Genomic DNA, 16,522 nt, shown 5'->3' with positions numbered 1-16,522 from the left:
GGAAACAAATATTTCTCCTGTATATTAGCAATGCCCTTTCCACAAAAAGATTGAAGGTGCCTAATACGTTTAGGCTGTTCAAATTACAAAACCTTGGCAAAAAATCTATGGAACTGCATAATAAATGTTTGAATAGTCAGAAGATAGGTATATATGTTCATACAAACAGATTGATACAGTAAAGTTTTGTGACTCTCGTGTTCTAACATGAAAAAAAAACCTTCCCAGTGCTCTTATTTGGGTATCAGGTCTCAGGAAAACCATTAAACCAGGGTTTATTCAAAGTCACCTGTTCTACCAATACCTACCAATGTCCTCCCAAGTAAACCTATACATTCAGTACTCCTGGTCTTTTGTCAAAGGGCTTTTCTTAACAATAAAAATGAGGCTATGGCAGGCTAAATGGAAAACAGTAAGCATTTCAAAAAAGTTTAAATTAGATGTAACATAGACTAAGAACAGTTTTAAGCAGATTTATGCCCATGTGTACGTTCAGGACCTTCAACTATGCTCATAACATTTCAATTTTTCAGCCATGGAATTCCTTTTGGTTTCTTCATCAGAAGAAATTCTTGAGTTTTGCCTTAACAATCCCAAGTAGAGAGGCTTTTAATGCCACAGCTGATTTCTTTACAAGAACTACATAAACCTCAGCTGCCCTGAAAACATGGTGACCTTTCAGGCTTGGAAAAGTTGAAACAGTGAAATTAGACAGACATTTCTGTATTTATCTCCTCCTTATAAAACTGCACATTTTAAGATGTGTCCAACTGATCTTTAAGCTTTGAAGATAAGCCTAACAGAGTGGGCTACTCAAATCTCATGCTACCATGATATTTAAGCAAAGTCCTCCAATTTTTAGCTTGTCTCTGCACCCACAACTTGTTTGAGCTAAAGTCAGCAGTGAGAAGCCAGCTTTAGGTCCAAGTTATAAAAGTTGCTCCCCCTCCCCGCCCTTTTTTCCTTTAAACACATGCTAAAAAACCCCGCTGCAAATTAGGTAACTTTCAACAGTGACAGAAGTCAACATGCCCTAAAGAGCTTCCAGTAGCATTCTGAAACAAAATCTAGTGGATGACTATTTTCTCTTTTAAAGACAGTTCAAAGACAATGTGGTCTTAAAAATCAAATCTCTTCTACTACTAAAAGCAAGCTATAGTTCATCTAAAAATAACCACAAACCAGAAACTATAAATGCATCCAGAGTTAAAGCTTGTGTAATGCCATTGTTTTGAGCTTTTGTGAGATATGAAACACACCATTAAGTTTTAGTATATTTATGCTTTGAAGTAAAACACAATGGTCTGAATATTCTGCAGTTACTATAAACAGTACCAAGCACTTCACAGCAGTTGTTAGAAACAGTCTTCTCCCCCAATCAATCGAAAAGATTTAAAAAAAAAAAAAAAAAAGAACTGAAAAGAATACTACCAAATTGCAACTGAATTTGAAATGTAGTGACAAATTAAGATTAAGATAAGTAATTTCACCTCTTACAGCCTGGACTCCATTCTTCGCATTGTGCCACCAATTACAGCCTGAAAATTCAAGTAGTCAAAATAGGCAGACAGGCGGCAATTCTCTGTACAGCTGCCTTGTGGTATCCTTCCTTTCTACACCCTCACAACCTTCATGAGTCTTCTCTAACACACACAAACCCTTTCCACCTGTACGTGCTGCAATTTTCAGTATGGCAGGACAGGTACTTCTCTTCTACTGTTATCCAGCCTCCTCCTTTTAAGCAGCATAGACAAGAAAGAGGATTGAGATAAAAGGAAACGTAACTATTGTTTGGGGTAGGTGAAGAACAAGGAGACCATTCTGATGAATGAATAGGATAATCAAAAATGGCAAATCAGCAAGCTGCTTGTGTTTTACAGCAGGATTCAATTATGTCTACATTTTACAAAACGATACTGATTTAAAACACAGTTTGACAAAGCCTTGCTTTTTAGAAGGTAGAAAAATTAATTATGGGAAATGCAGACTACAAATGGTAAAGAAAAACATTACAATTAAGGCTGGAGGTAGGAGGAAGCAACTAAGATATCACCTGAATTTTGTAAGGCTGCCAGAGAAAAAGCATCACTGTACCCTGTATCTGTAACTCTTACTAATTATAATTAGCAGTTAGAATTTATCATTATGAAATAAAAATAAGAATCAACATTCAATTGTTTAATTTCAATAGTCTCTTAGAATTTATCATTATGAAATAAAAATAAGAATCAACATTCAATTGTTTAATTTCAATAGTCTCTGGGGGGAAGAAAAAAAGAAATTAAAAAAGGAAAAAAACCCTTACAATATTCAGATATGCACAGCAGTTTCAAAACATGACATTACAATTCCTGATAAGCAACACTATATCAAGTAATCTTGACACAGGCAAATCCACAATAGGCATTCTCGCAGATTTTGTACCAGTTACATTGGTTTGCCTTATACTAGAATAGCATTTCAATTTTTTAGCCTAGAAATGGCTATCCCAGTATAATCACACCTACACAGAGTACTGCCAGCATTGCAGTTAATTTAAGAATTATGGCTTCCTTATATAAGGAAGAGGCATTGGTTACAAATATATCAAAGCTCAGGCAATTTGCGCATCAGTCTTGCTTTTGAGCTCATCACTGTCAGGCAACCGGTCTATGCAGCAAGAAAGCTGAATTTTTTAAGGGTCAAACATTAGCAAAAAACCCTAACAATTAGAAAACCAACAACCAATTGACTTTTCCAACACTATGGTAGAAAAGGCCTAAATATGGTAATGTAAAAATTGAGTTTCACAACTGCGGTCAAGATCCTTTTCAAAATGAGATATAGCAGAATTTAAAACTAACGCTGTCAGGTCCATAAAAGAACGATTTATTCACTGAACATTAGATGTATCAACTTTCTTGCTTACCTACCCTTGTCCAAAAAATGTACTGACTTAAGCAGTTACAGACTAAGAGAACTGATATGTTGAGCGCATGTACCTTGTGCTAAGTGAACATGCAACAAGTATTTTCAGGCTTCAGAAGAAACTGACAACAAATAAGCTAACCTACAAATATCAATTTTCCGCAAATCAGGAGACAAAGGTCTCTTAAAAAATTTCCCCACAAACTCTTATTAACTGCTTGGAAGAATAATAGGTTTCTTTTTCCCCCTTAGTCATTGAAGATGACTAATGTGACAGCTTGGCTACCTAACTACTGCAAGTTTTTCCGAAGTCCGAAGGGAAAACCGGAGGAAACACGCCATCTAGCGCAGCGCCGCCTCCCAGCCTGCCCTGCCCTCTCCCAGTCCCTCGCCTCCGCTCCAGTACCTACAGCTTCTTTCATCTCAGCGCACTCGTGAGGCTATAAAACATACAGCTTATGTTAATATTTCTTAGACTTTTTAGGTACAATACAGAAGCACTACTCTTAAAACTCCTTGTCCCACTAGTAATGAGTTCAGCTGCCACTGACTACAGTTCCTGCTGCATCTGGATGGACATCAGGAACATACTGTATGTTTTTAATCAAAGCAACTTTCATCCTACTGTCCACATCAAAGACATCCCAGTTTCTGTGGGCAGACATATTAACAGCTAAAATGTGACAGTTCAATATTCAGATTACTGTGAAAAATGTTTCATTATACGTTCGTTGTGCTTCTTTCTGGTGTTTGGAAAGCCCGCAACAAAGCGTGCCCTAAGTAGGGTGCTGGAGCATTTCACATTCCTACATTACTATTTAGCGTTGATTAACCATTAAATGGAATGAACACTCACCACCTCATCACGAAGCATATTTCTCCTAACCGTAAAGTCTGTCTTTTGTGAATTCTTTAAGTGATAACTTTCCGTCACTTATCATTTCTCATTTGTCAGTTGTCTCGCCATCACTTTCATTCACTCGGTAACTGTGCCGTTAGGCAAATTCTCTCTTTAAGGGCTGGGTTAGATTTCCTCATATTTTAAAATCTAAAATAAAAGTTCACTAAAGAAAACTTCCATGGCTTTTTATTACACTTGGTTATTTAGGCTGAAAAAACACCATTCTTCTAACTAGTGCTTTATAATACCTAAACCTACACTAAATTCTCCACATTTAAAACCACAGGCATTATATGTGGCTGACAATACCAGAACTGACCAAAAGTCTGATCAGCATAAGAGAACTTACCACTACTAAGATGCACTTTTCTGTCACTTTAATACAGATTATTAGAATTCTGTCTTTTATAAGTTGGATGTACTACCTCCAAGTCCCAGATTTTCTGAGATGCTGTTCTTTGCTGTCACTACTTAAAGGCTACGACCAAGAAACTCCTGTATGAGGTTTAATTATGAACCCATAAAGAACAGCATTTTAAAGTGGTCAGAAAAAAATTTTAAGTTTATACTATTCTTCGGGTGCCATCCTTTCTTACCACCACTAGATGCCACTCTCCTTCCTGCCTATAAATAAAATACTGATTTCTTCCCTAAAGGATCACACCAGGCCGTCGGCTAGTACAGTTGAATTTTCCAAACTATTTCAAGAGCAATGAGTAACAAAGACTGTTGCAATTTTTGTTGAAAATTTCTGCCCAGGCAAAGATTTGTCTGACTGAATTTTTACCAGTTTAAGTGAAATATCTGACAGCTGTTTTGTACGCCCAAAGCAGAAGCATCTAAAAATTAGAGCTGCCTTGTAATCAGGTATTACTAGGCAGACACCTAAATGTTTACTTGACTATGGTGCTTTTTCCTGTAAGAATGTATTTCAGTTAACAGACAAAACAATGCAAGTAGGAAAGCATTCAACCTTTTTAAGACTTTGCTACAAAACAACTTCAGGAACAAAGCCAGAGCCACTGACCACATGCCTGAGCTCCTGCTCCCAAGTAAATGTCTGTCTTTGGTTCTGGCAGAGAAAGAGCAAAAAAAATTGCAGAATAAAAACTTAAAGCAATTTTGTAAAGAGAAACAGTGATTGCCTTTCAAGATAAAGAAGGGTTGCTTAGGGAAACCAAGCTAACAGCCACATGTCTGAAGACACTGAGACACTGAGCTTCAGTTGAATAAACAATTTAGTTTGCTTAAGACACTACCTTTTCTTGATAGCAGACCAATTTAAAATTCTTTCTATGAATATTTCCCTTACTGTTAAAAGGGATCATGCTTTAGTTTTTTTACTGTCTTGTTTCGTCTTTGTATACCATGGAAGAATAGCAGATATTTGAATCCTGTAAGTAGCACTGTGCAAAAACAGCTTGCCTGGGAACAGTTGCCCAAGTCCTTATTTAGATGGAGACTAATTGCAGAATTCCAGCCTGTGGTAGGAATGTCTGAGCAGGTCTTGGAGATCAGAGAGGGAACTAAGGCACAGAGAGCTAGACAAGTATACAGTAAACATGAATTTCATTATAAGCCCCAACCATTTCTTGTACAGTGGCAAGAGTCAACAGATAAAGTTTTACTCTAACTTGCTTGAAGTTAGGTTCATTTTTAAGTTCACAGATCAGTTTCATGACTTAAGCAAGCAAATCTACACAGAAAGAGATATATAATACATACATAATTATACACATTCTCAAGCTACCTGGTAACTCCTAATATTTGAACACTCGAAAGAGAGCATTCTTAAAAAAAACCAACACCAAAACACTAAATCAATCATCCAGTCTCCAAAATGCACAAGGAGCACGCAATTAAGTCTGTAATTACATGTTCTACTTTGAAAACCAACTTGAAAACAACATTATCAGATTTCATATTTATTCTCAATTCACAGGTTTTCATTGCCACACCAACTACTACCAGAACTGGAAAAGCAAAGCCAACTTGATTTTTTTCCCTAGTGTATAAGGGTTCTGCAAAGCCCAGTCTGACTTGAATTCAGACATACGAAAGACAAGTGAAAATATTTTCACTGTTACAGCATTCTACTTCAGCTGTTCTTAAACTATCATTTCTCTCACAAGAGAAATTCGTAACACTTACTCTCCAAATCAGATATGATGAGATTGTCATGAAGCTTCACAGCACGATGCTGCTCTACTTCATCCTCCAACTCAAAGATAGTTTCTTTCATGTCACTTCTCTCAGTCTCTTTTTCATCCAGTTCTGTCCGAAGTTTTTCTAGAGTCACATTGAGATCCTCAATTTGTTTCTTGGCTTCTTCTTGGAACACTCTGTATTCATCTTCAACCTGAAAAAGAACGTATCATAACTATATTGGTTGCATTTTAAAACACACTTTCAGTTTTGTAACTGCCATACTTACAATATATTTCTGCAACCATAAAGAAGTATGGGACAAGAAGTCAAGTGTAAGCCTTTAAAAATGTTTTGTTCTAGTGCAACCATTTTCCTGAGCCAGAGTTAAACTCTTTTATTCCCAAGCTGAATATATGAGCATTGCCCACCTACTCTAACAGCAGTATCCTGTATTCAAGTGAAGCAACAATGCCATAGTACCAAGGCTGTGATTTCATGAGCAGCTGATACAATTTAATGTATAGCTGCCATGGAAAAGGGAAGGGGTGGTGGGGGAAGCTCTTTACCCTTTCTTTCTCTTGCCAAAAAGAAAGCCCGCTCTCTTCTGTGCATCAATTTCAGTGCTTGCTGGACCTGTGGAATGATTCATTTCCTTAACCAAGTAGCAGGATTCACATTTATGTGTGAGATGTGTTAGTGAGTTGAAGTAGTTCCCAGAAGAGTCTTACAAGTTACTGAACTGAATTTAAAAAAGCAGGGAAAAGAAGAGGTAGTAGACTTCTCCCTTTCAGGAGCAGTGAGACTATTTTATCCTGCCTCATGAAACAGCAATGTAAGTAACAAGCTGGGATCTGAGGCACTGTAACATTAACCCCCATGCCCAACAGCAAAAACAGGGTGTCAGAAAAACAAGAGAAATTAGGTCATGGCTTAGGGTGGGTCAAAACAGTCAGGCACCGATTTTAATCCACAAAATGCCCTGCTTTAAATAATCTGTTTCGGTATTTTTTATTTTAATAGCACCACCCAACTTTAAATTAATTTTTTTTTTTTCCTCCCAAATTAAAGTTGATTCTAACTCACTGATGATCATGACTAACATGTCGAGTTGCAACTAATATAAAGTTCAGACATTAAATTTGGCCTAAATTTTCTCATCAGGAAGATATACCTTTAAATGCATACTTAAAGTTATTAAATTTTTTTTATTCTTATTTTTATATTAAATCATCATAAATTCTTGAATGGAGAAAGAAGACACTTTTCTGCTTTCTTTATTATTAGTTTATTCTAAGTTAACTGAACCAACCTGAATAAGCTGAAACTTGAAAATACTCTCAACACCTGTGAAAAGTCCTACAAGTCATCAACAGCTGGGTTATCATCTCAAACTTTGACTCCCAGTACCTTCTCAGTGACACCCCTCTTCCACTGGTTTGGCACTAACTCCTTGGAACTCTTGCAGAAGACACGCAATTTAAGCACAAAATTCATACAATACCCTAAATACTGTTTAAGTTTGGCCCTTGAAATAAGTCGTGAAGTTTAAATACCAGTATTTTTAAAAGTAACACAACAGTTACCCTGTGGCTGAATGTATTCATATAATTTTTAAAAAGGCCTCCATCATCTTCATAATGAAGGTTAAAAGAAAGTAATCAATCCTAACACTACAGCCATCCAATTAACCTCATAATTAATCCTTTACTTCTAAAAGAACTACAGTGACCAACAGTAAGTCATGGTGTGTATGGGATGATAAAACACAAGTTTGTTTTAAACACTACCTTAGCAATGGCATCTTGCAATCGATTGGCATCATTGCGAGTGTGTGCCAGCTCTTCTTGCAGACTACTGGCCAATGTCTCTGCTTTTTCTTTATCCAGCCTGACACTCTCCAGCAAATCCTGTATGTCTGATTTATCTCCGGAGTTGTGTATAGAATACAACTCAGCCACTTTCTGCTTTTCATGCTCTAACTGAGCTTTCAGCCTGTTCATCTCAATCTGGTCACTGGCTACTGTGGCTTTGTACTCCTCCAAGGTAGATGCTATCGCTGTTTTGCTTTTCTGCTCTGATTCAATAATCCGTTCCATGTGGTGATTTCTTTCTTTTAATGCCCCTATCATTTCTTGGGCCTCCTTGTTATCTTGTTCTGCCATCTTCAAAGTGTTGCTCAAGTGCTGCTGAACACCTAACAGCTGCTCTCGCTCAAACCGAGCGTTCTCTGCAAGGTCCATATAACGTTGCTCTAACTCCATGTAGCGACCACTTTTCATATCTTCATCAATTACATATGAAATATGGTGTTCATCTAAAAGGGACCGAAAATACTCAATCTGACGGCTGAAGTGTTCTAACTTGTCACTTTGCTGGCACAAAGATTCCATAAGGATTACTTTTTCCTCTCCAAGTCTTTCATTCTCACTGTTTAGCTCTTGTGTTATTTGTTGCAAATCTGCAAGCTCTTGAAGCGTGGCTTGGAGCTCTTCAGCTGTACTGTGTTGATTCTCTTCCATCTGATGTATTCGTTCTGTCAGACAAGCTACAGACACTTCACTCGCATTGCCACTGCTTCCCTTCCTAGATCTTTCTATACTTGGTACACCTTCAGACTCTGAAGATGATGGAGCATCTAAGGCATCATCGCTTGATGTCAGTGGCTGATAAACTTCACTGCACTCACTGTCTAAATTATCCATGGAATTACTATGTTGATTGTCCATCAAAGTGTTTTCATCCTGACTTAACAAGTCTTCCATTGATCCAGGAGCCGAACCTTCCACTGACGATGTCAGAGTACCACCACCATCACTGTGGTTGCCAGCTGTAATCTCTGGACTCAAAGACTGATAGCCAAAGAGTTTTTCAGAGTTGTCCAGCCTTTGTTCCAAAGAAAAGCCTAATGCATTTAGTCTGTCTTTTAACATTCGATTCTCATTCTTCAGCTGGTTGAGCTCTTCTCGGATGGCAGTGTTTTGTTCCTGTAATTGTAGCAACGTAGACTCTACGTCAGTTGGCTGATGGACAACAATGGCCTCTTTTTCTTCAGATTTTTCATCACCTTCAAGTTGATCTTCGTTAAGTCCCAGCTGAGCACGCATATCCCTTAGTTCATTCCGCAGATGCAAGATTTCCACATCTTTAGTTTTTGCTAATGTCAAAAGATCATTCACCTTTGCTTCCAATGCAGCTTTGTCACTGATTTGATTGTCTGATTTGGACTTGCTCATTCGAATATCCGATTCTGGATTGGTGCGACTACGGGAGCGTTTTGTCAGTACCGTATCGTTGGTCCCCTGTCCGGTCAAAGGTAGCTTTTTGCTCTGACTTAAACGAGAACGATCGCGTATTCTTTCTCTAGAAGAGCTTGACTCTTTATTTCCAGATGAAGTGCTACGCTTAGTTGTGGAACTTGTACCTGTATGTTTTTTAAAAGTTAGGAACATTCGTTTAAAATACAGTATCTGTAATAGAAGACTGTGTATTTTGCATCAGCAATAGAGTGGTTGATTTTCTGAATCACACTGATAAATACATTTCGTAAAACACATTTAGAGTAAACATTTAAACAACCTTAATCATGAATCAGTGCAGTTATATTTCAATTGATTCCTGCTTTACCAATTGCTATGCTTTACCAGTATTTTGAAAATTAGTTAGACCTTAAACTTTAATTATAACATTTGCAAGTTTCTTTTTTCTGTCTTCAACAGCTTCTGACAAATTGTACAAAAACTGCAGCAGTGCTATTCCTACAAGTTCAAATTTGACTCTCTCTTCAATAGATTGGAATGCAAGCTTTTAAGTGATGAATTGCATATTATGATTCCCCAAAATGAAAGTTAAGGATTTTTGTATTTTCATCTCATTTCATAAAGACGAGGATGGATTATTACTACTTGATTTCCAGATGCTTTACATCTTTGCAAGCGTTACTGAATCCAAAACATAGCAATGGAAGGCAAGACATCTTTCCATCCATATAGATAACACATTAAATAATTTCACTTTTCTAAACAGTTTCTGAAAGCTCTCTTACTTTATTTCTATAAAGCAATACAGAATGTCCAAAATACTGACGGCAACAAGTGATCACATCTGAAAGATTTACTGGTTGTGGCATGGATTTTTGTTTTTATTTTTAAACAAACTAAATGATTTTAGACAAATCTATGATTCTCTAGATTAATTGTATTATCTAGGTTTATATAGTAATTACATAATCAGTAATGAAAAAATTACAAGGAACACCCTCCAAAAAGGCAATTACAATATTAAAAAACAGGAAAAGAGCAGAGGACGTGTTTGATTTCACCGTGGCCTTACTGACCACTTCATTAGTCAGCCTGGATCCTCAATACAAGATAGGAAAATAAAAAGCTACTCAACTACCATCTTTAAGGATCAATATGTCCATTTACCTGCAATAGTTTTGGGTTTATTTTCCAGACTGTTCATGGTCGTCCCTGAAGCTGAAGATGCTGTTGATACACAAGTGCTCTTCTTTGCCTTGACACCATTGGTCATTGTCACTCCACCACCACCAGCCATCCCTGCTAAGAGGTCATCGTTACTCTTAGTCTGAAAGAAAGGGAAGAAGCAGCTTTAAGACAGCTAGCTGAGAAGTCTGCATAGCCAATATTTCTTCCGTTAAAGATTCCATCAGTTTAAAAAGTATATATTTGACTAGTCATGTGTCTATGCAAGAATGTTAAAAAGTATAAATGCACTGCACTGCGCAGGGTTGGTAAGCTGAAACTGAACTTGAACTCCTTACAGATGATTGACTATAGAAAGCGAGTCTTCTCTCTCCCAGCGAAAGTGATTAATGTTTCAATATCAAGGAGAAAAAAAAAATTAAGGAAAGCACAGTTACACAACACAGTGTAACATTTCTCAATTTTGACTGAAAGTTTGCTTAAGCATAAAAATGAAGACAATTCTTAGATAATGAAACGACCAAATACTAGGAAGTTAGTACAATGTCCTTCAATAGAATATGATCAAGCGTTTTCTGGTGGACAAGTTCACAACAAAAAGATCAAACCAAACAACAACAAAAGTCAATCCAACATTAACAAAATACCATTTTTAGCTCAAAATACTAAGCTTCAAATCACTGGAGACTAGGACAGTATTCAGAGGGGGCAGAAAAGCCACTCTCACCATATATCCTTGCCTTGTTTTCATGCTCTTTACTAGGCACTCTCAGAGACAGGATATTTGTTTGATGGACTTTTTGTCTGATGTGTACGATCATTCCTGAAACTACAGTTAGCCACAAAAGCTGTCTTGAATGTGACAAGGCAGTAAGCACAGGAGTCTCAAGAACCAGATTCCCAAATAAAGAATACATTTTTCAGAACAAAACAAACTCTAGAAATACTAAGTTCCTAAGTATTAATTGGCAGACTTTACAACTCTTTAAAATGCAACTTTTCAAATGGCGAAAGAATCAAAATATGCTAAATATTTTTCCCATTATAAGGGCAAGAAAAATTAAAAGAAAACAGCTGTGTTAGCAGCATTCCTTGAGTAACTGTATTATTCAGCTGGATAACGCATTTGAAGTCTCAACCAGCATCCCAGCTAAAAGGTAGTGCTTAGGAATTAACCAGTTGCTTTACATCATGACTTTTAAATTCTGTGGTTTGTAACTTCTAGCCCCACACGTATTCATGTTAAAAACTATATGCCAGACATTAAGATTCTATACATTAAGAATGAAGGTACACTCGCTTAATTTAAAAAAAAGTTGCATCTCACTCCATTCTATATAGCTTCTTTTTGCAAGTGTGAATTTCAGAAGAGTTAGGAATACTGCTCACGATATTGTGGAAAGGGCATGGATGGGATTTGTGCCATTTACAAAGAGCAGCTGCAAAGCAAAAGGGAGCTTGGGAAGAGAACATATTTGTTCTGCATGCAGTTGTTAGAAATACAGATAATTTACAGATAGAAACAGGTATTTGTAAAGGTAAAATCCTCTAGGACAAGAATGTTTTTACTGAATCATGTAGGAAATGGTATAGCCTTCTAAAAAGGTTTACAAAAGGCTGGAAGAAAACACATTACTCTGAGGCTCTAGTTTGGTGTACATCTAAGCTGGCTTTTCTGCTATGAAAACGCCACTGTTGTTCTATCCCACTCTTCTCCATGTACTTACACACTGTGCTGTGTAGACGGAAGCCTTTTCAAAGGGCTCCTTCCTCCCAGGAGCCAGATCAGTTCCTTGATCTGCTATGTCACATAGCCGTGCAAAACAGCAGGTGAAATGTAAGTACCAATGGGAAAATAAAAATGTTGGGAGTGCTACAAAATGAACAAAGCCCACACTACTTGTGCGGGTGGGAAGAACTGCGCACCAACTACTACTGTATGACAATCCCCCATTAACCTGTAATCTAATCAGATTTCACATCTAATCTAAACTAATTTTGTGGGCATGGGGGTAGAGAGGGAGGGAAACAACCTTGTGATGCAACTATCACCTAAAACAAGGTATTACAAAAAGGCATAGAACAGTGATTTTCTATTTTGCTACTGAATCTGCCCATCAGTCAGCAAACGTGATAGTTCAAAGAGACTATGAGCTGTCAGCATTTTTACCCTGTTGAAAGAGTGGGGAAATTAGATTAAGCTTTTAGACACAGTACAAGTACATGTTATCAAGCCAAATAGGTCAAGATGTGACTCAGCTTGAAGAAAAAAAAAAAAGCTAAGTAAAATACATACTTTTCTGACATTAGTCATCTCCAGTCATTGCTGAACAAAGGGATTTAAGACAGCCATTCTTCTTCTGACTTACCCGTAAACTATTTCTAGCCTAGGTTGGAAGGCACTGCCTCCTCTGCAGCCAATTAGTAAACAGTTTCTCAAAACTGTAACGCTATACTCTTGGCAAAGAAAACTATTTAGCAAAGCTTTGGAAAAATTACAAACCAGCAGCTCTGTTTTCTTAACGCTCCATAATGGCAACCATTCTTCACTTTAAAAATCAAAGTATTTTTGTAGCATATATTTTTAAGGGAAGCAACGTCATTGTTGTATGTTTATTAAACAGCTTTTTCCTCAAGGAAGAACAGTTTCTCCCATTTACTGAAAACAGTGCAATCCTGCTTCATATTTTAATGTAGGGTTTTTAATGCTAACAGCGCAATCCTGCATAGCATTAAAAACCCTACATTAAAATATGGAAAATTAGAAAACATCATAATTAGAAATGCTCATCCAAACCTATTTTGAGTTTTTACATAAAAAAACACTTTATAATTATACAATTCATATTCCGTTTCCCCCCACATCTTTCCTTCAGTGCAATGAAACTTGAATGATCACCTCTACAATTAATTTCATCTTAGTTTCTCAACGTGTATATCCTACTTACTGCACCTCATTCAAATCCATTTATATATATATATAATTATTCCTACCTTTGATGCTTGCTGTTGCTGCATTTGAGTGCTTCAAACATCAAACTTCACAACAATCTGTAATTAAGTTACTGCATTTTGCAAACAGAATACTGAAGCCTAGACACATGAATACTGAAAACACATTCTAATTTTTATTATTCAAATGTTGGTGTCCAAGTCCTGTCTTTTCAGGGACATTGGGTTTTGCAATTCAATTGTATGAAGTACAGCTAACATCTAACTACAGTTGTGAGTGTTAGCATGATCACAAGCTCACTAGCTAAAGAAGACAAAAAATAACGATCTTAAAAATAAGAACACACTGTTATTTGCAGAGTATTTTTTGACAGATTAAAAACTAGACGTGGCTGGCAGTTAACCTTCTGCTATAATAATGCGTGTGGGATGGTGGGGGGTGCTGAACATTTACAAAAGTCCTGGGCAAAGTGGGAGCCAAAACCTGTGAAGAAGTAACCGACAAAAGGCATTCTGAAGCAGATGGACAGCCTGACCTCTGGAACAGTGTTCAGCTGTACAGAAGGGTGGGTCTCAGTTTCTTCCTGTGCTCATTGTCCACACACTTTGAAAACTACACAAAAAAACCCAAATCTATGGAACAATGCATAGTGAAAGAAGCTCACCCAAAGCTGAACACTGGCCCATGGTTATATCATAAAAGGGACAGGAAAAAACCAGACTATAATTACAAAGTAATTTCCAATTTTGCAACATTATTACTGACTGAATTAAGATTTGTATAGTACTGTAAGTGTGTATTTCTACTCCTTAATAGTGGCCTTTCATTCAATATCCAACTCAAAGATTTCTGCACCGATAAGCACATTTACTTTGAGGACTGAATAAATTAGTAAGCTGTTGCAATAAAAGTTATTTAATGCTGGCTTTTTTTTTTTGGCCAAGGAATATTAAATGAAATTCATAATACACACATCAATTCATCAAGTCTAAGAGAAGATCCTACAACCACTACGAGGAAAACAATGTGCCAAATGCTTCATAAACAAGATCAAATATAAAACTCTACAAAAAATTATTTTAAAAATAATACAACTCGTTATTGATAGTTCTTTCAAGCCAGTGATTATAAGTGTGATTTGCCAGTATCAGTAAGTCAAAAAAAATACAAACACTAACTTAGTTGTATAAATATGGAACACTCAAAGAAAGTTAAGAATTGTCATTATTATTAAGTCACATAGTTGGCACAACAGCTGCTTAACAAGTAAAAAACATCCAACTGTATGAGTAAGCCTGGCTGTAACATAAAGCTGAGATAAGTCTTCGTAATTAAGAGAAAAATTTTCATTGTGCCTCAAACATACAATTGTCATAAATTCTAATCCTACACCCAAACATAGCCAGAAGTGTTACTAATATAAGTAAAATTGTGAAAGCATACTGGGTCAAATTTCTTCAGTGTTAGATCATCCTCCTACTTTATCTCACTGAGAGGTGTAACATAAATAAACTTGGTAAGTAAACTACAAAGGACTTTTTTTTCCATATTCTTTGAGAGGTTTCTAGAAATACAAAATAAGTAGTATCAACAAGCATCAAAAGATTATTTAAAAGTTAAGAAAACTGCAAGATATGTTGGGTGGCAGAGGGAAGGGGGGGCACCAGGAGAAAATCTACTGGAAACCTGGCTTGCAAGTTCATCAGCAAAAGTATTAGCCATTCTTCCATAAAAGAAAAGCAAGAGGAAAAGAGAGAAAGGGAACACACTTTTGACTCAGTAATCCTGCATAGCTATTACAAAGCGACCTCAACCCTGACCACTTCTTTAATTTTAGGTCTTTATTTGCCAGTTATATAAATGGCCTATCCGTAGGTGACAGTGGCTGAGGTCCCAGTTGCAGACACCAGCCCTTTTCCTTGTTCTGTTCACTAGCTCCAGGGCAGCAGCAGCAGTGCCACGGCTCTGCATGCTGAGCTGCAGAAAGGCCGAAGGAGGTGGGTCCAGCCATGTGTCCATGCCAGGAGAGGGAGGCAGACTAAGCAGGCTCATGCCATCTGTCCAACCCAGATGTGTTCGCTCCCCGGTAAGAGCTCTGCACCAGCACACCTCGGTATGTCTTACTTTTCTTGGTTGTTGAAAACCATATGCTCCTAAATCTGCTGCCCTGTTTTGCTAATATAAGAGAAAACCTCTACCTTTGAACTTGTTCTAGGAGCAAGAATCAACTTGTAAAAATTCAGCTCAAGCAGTACTTCACACAAAGCAAAGGCCAAAACAGCTAGAAGAATGCAGCTGCACTGACCTGACATGGATCACTGATATCAAAAAAGTTTCTCATGTTAGATACCTCATCAGTTCTTTTGTCAGAATCTGTAAATAGCTCTTATCAAATCCCATTAGTCACTGACACACCATTCAAGCCTAACACGTGACACTACTAATAACATCCATCAGAATGCAACTTCCCCTCTGCTCCTTTTGCAGGATAGCCAAGTTCTGCAAAGTATCTTGCCTTCCATCACATCACACATTGCAATACGAAAAATACAGCGCAAATGCCATATAAGGTCCTATTACCCTGGCCAGTGGTGTGTAACTATCCAAACTCCCTTCAGTCACCCATATAACAAACCTCTAGTCTAAGCTGCGTTAAACACATGCATTAAAATTCTACTCTTTTTAAAGCTCTATTGTAAAAAATATAAATAATCAGAACGTTCTATTGGTTATTACCTTCAAAAGAGATGCTGATGTTCCAGTTTTGGAGAGTTTTGTTACTGCAGACACTGAGGAGCCGTTTTCTGGTTTGGCTTTTTCAGCTGTTTGAGTTTTATTTACTCCAGGCACTTTGGGCACTGAGCCAACACTCCTGCTTGCTTTCTTCATTCTGGGCTGTCTGTTTATGATGCATTTACAAACAAATCTACAAGCAGAAAGAAAGAAATTTTAAATATAAAATACAAAAGAACACCAATGTCTTTTTTTATAACGCTCTGTTTAAGACCAGAACTCCAGAATAGCAGTAAAGACCACAAATTAGAGCCAAACAGAATGCACGTGACTGACCAATGGGTTTTGCTTTTTTTAAAAAGGAATTTTCACCAAGAACTAAGCACTTCCTACAGCTCCACTCCAAACTATTTTTTTTCAGTTCTCTTTCCACAAATG

The 16,522-nt window shown here is 37.2% G+C and overlaps 1 protein-coding gene across 2 annotated transcripts in view; it reads right to left on the bottom strand.

Annotated features, from left to right (window-relative positions):
* SPECC1L (sperm antigen with calponin homology and coiled-coil domains 1 like) overlaps positions 1 to 16,255 on the bottom strand; it is a 52,589-nt gene extending 36,334 nt beyond the window's left edge. The window contains exons 1-4 of one of the 2 annotated variants that reach the window (XM_009817472.2): positions 16,088 to 16,255; positions 10,381 to 10,540; positions 7,744 to 9,377; positions 5,960 to 6,167 (exon numbers count right to left, since the gene is read on the bottom strand). In XM_009817472.2, coding sequence (XP_009815774.1) covers positions 5,960 to 6,167; positions 7,744 to 9,377; positions 10,381 to 10,540; positions 16,088 to 16,240 — 2,155 coding nt within the window. In that variant the 5' untranslated portion in view covers positions 16,241 to 16,255. The remainder of the gene's footprint in view (positions 1 to 5,959; positions 6,168 to 7,743; positions 9,378 to 10,380; positions 10,541 to 16,087) is intronic. The other variant, XM_009817471.2, reaches the window with a different exon arrangement.
* Between the last annotated feature and the right edge of the window lie 267 nt (positions 16,256 to 16,522).

This window comes from Gavia stellata, chromosome 21 (genome assembly GCF_030936135.1).
Source record: "Gavia stellata isolate bGavSte3 chromosome 21, bGavSte3.hap2, whole genome shotgun sequence".
Classification (NCBI taxonomy): Eukaryota; Metazoa; Chordata; class Aves; order Gaviiformes; family Gaviidae; genus Gavia; species Gavia stellata.
The sequence above is the reverse complement of the archived record's forward strand: the minus strand, read 5'-3'. Positions and strand labels throughout refer to the sequence as shown.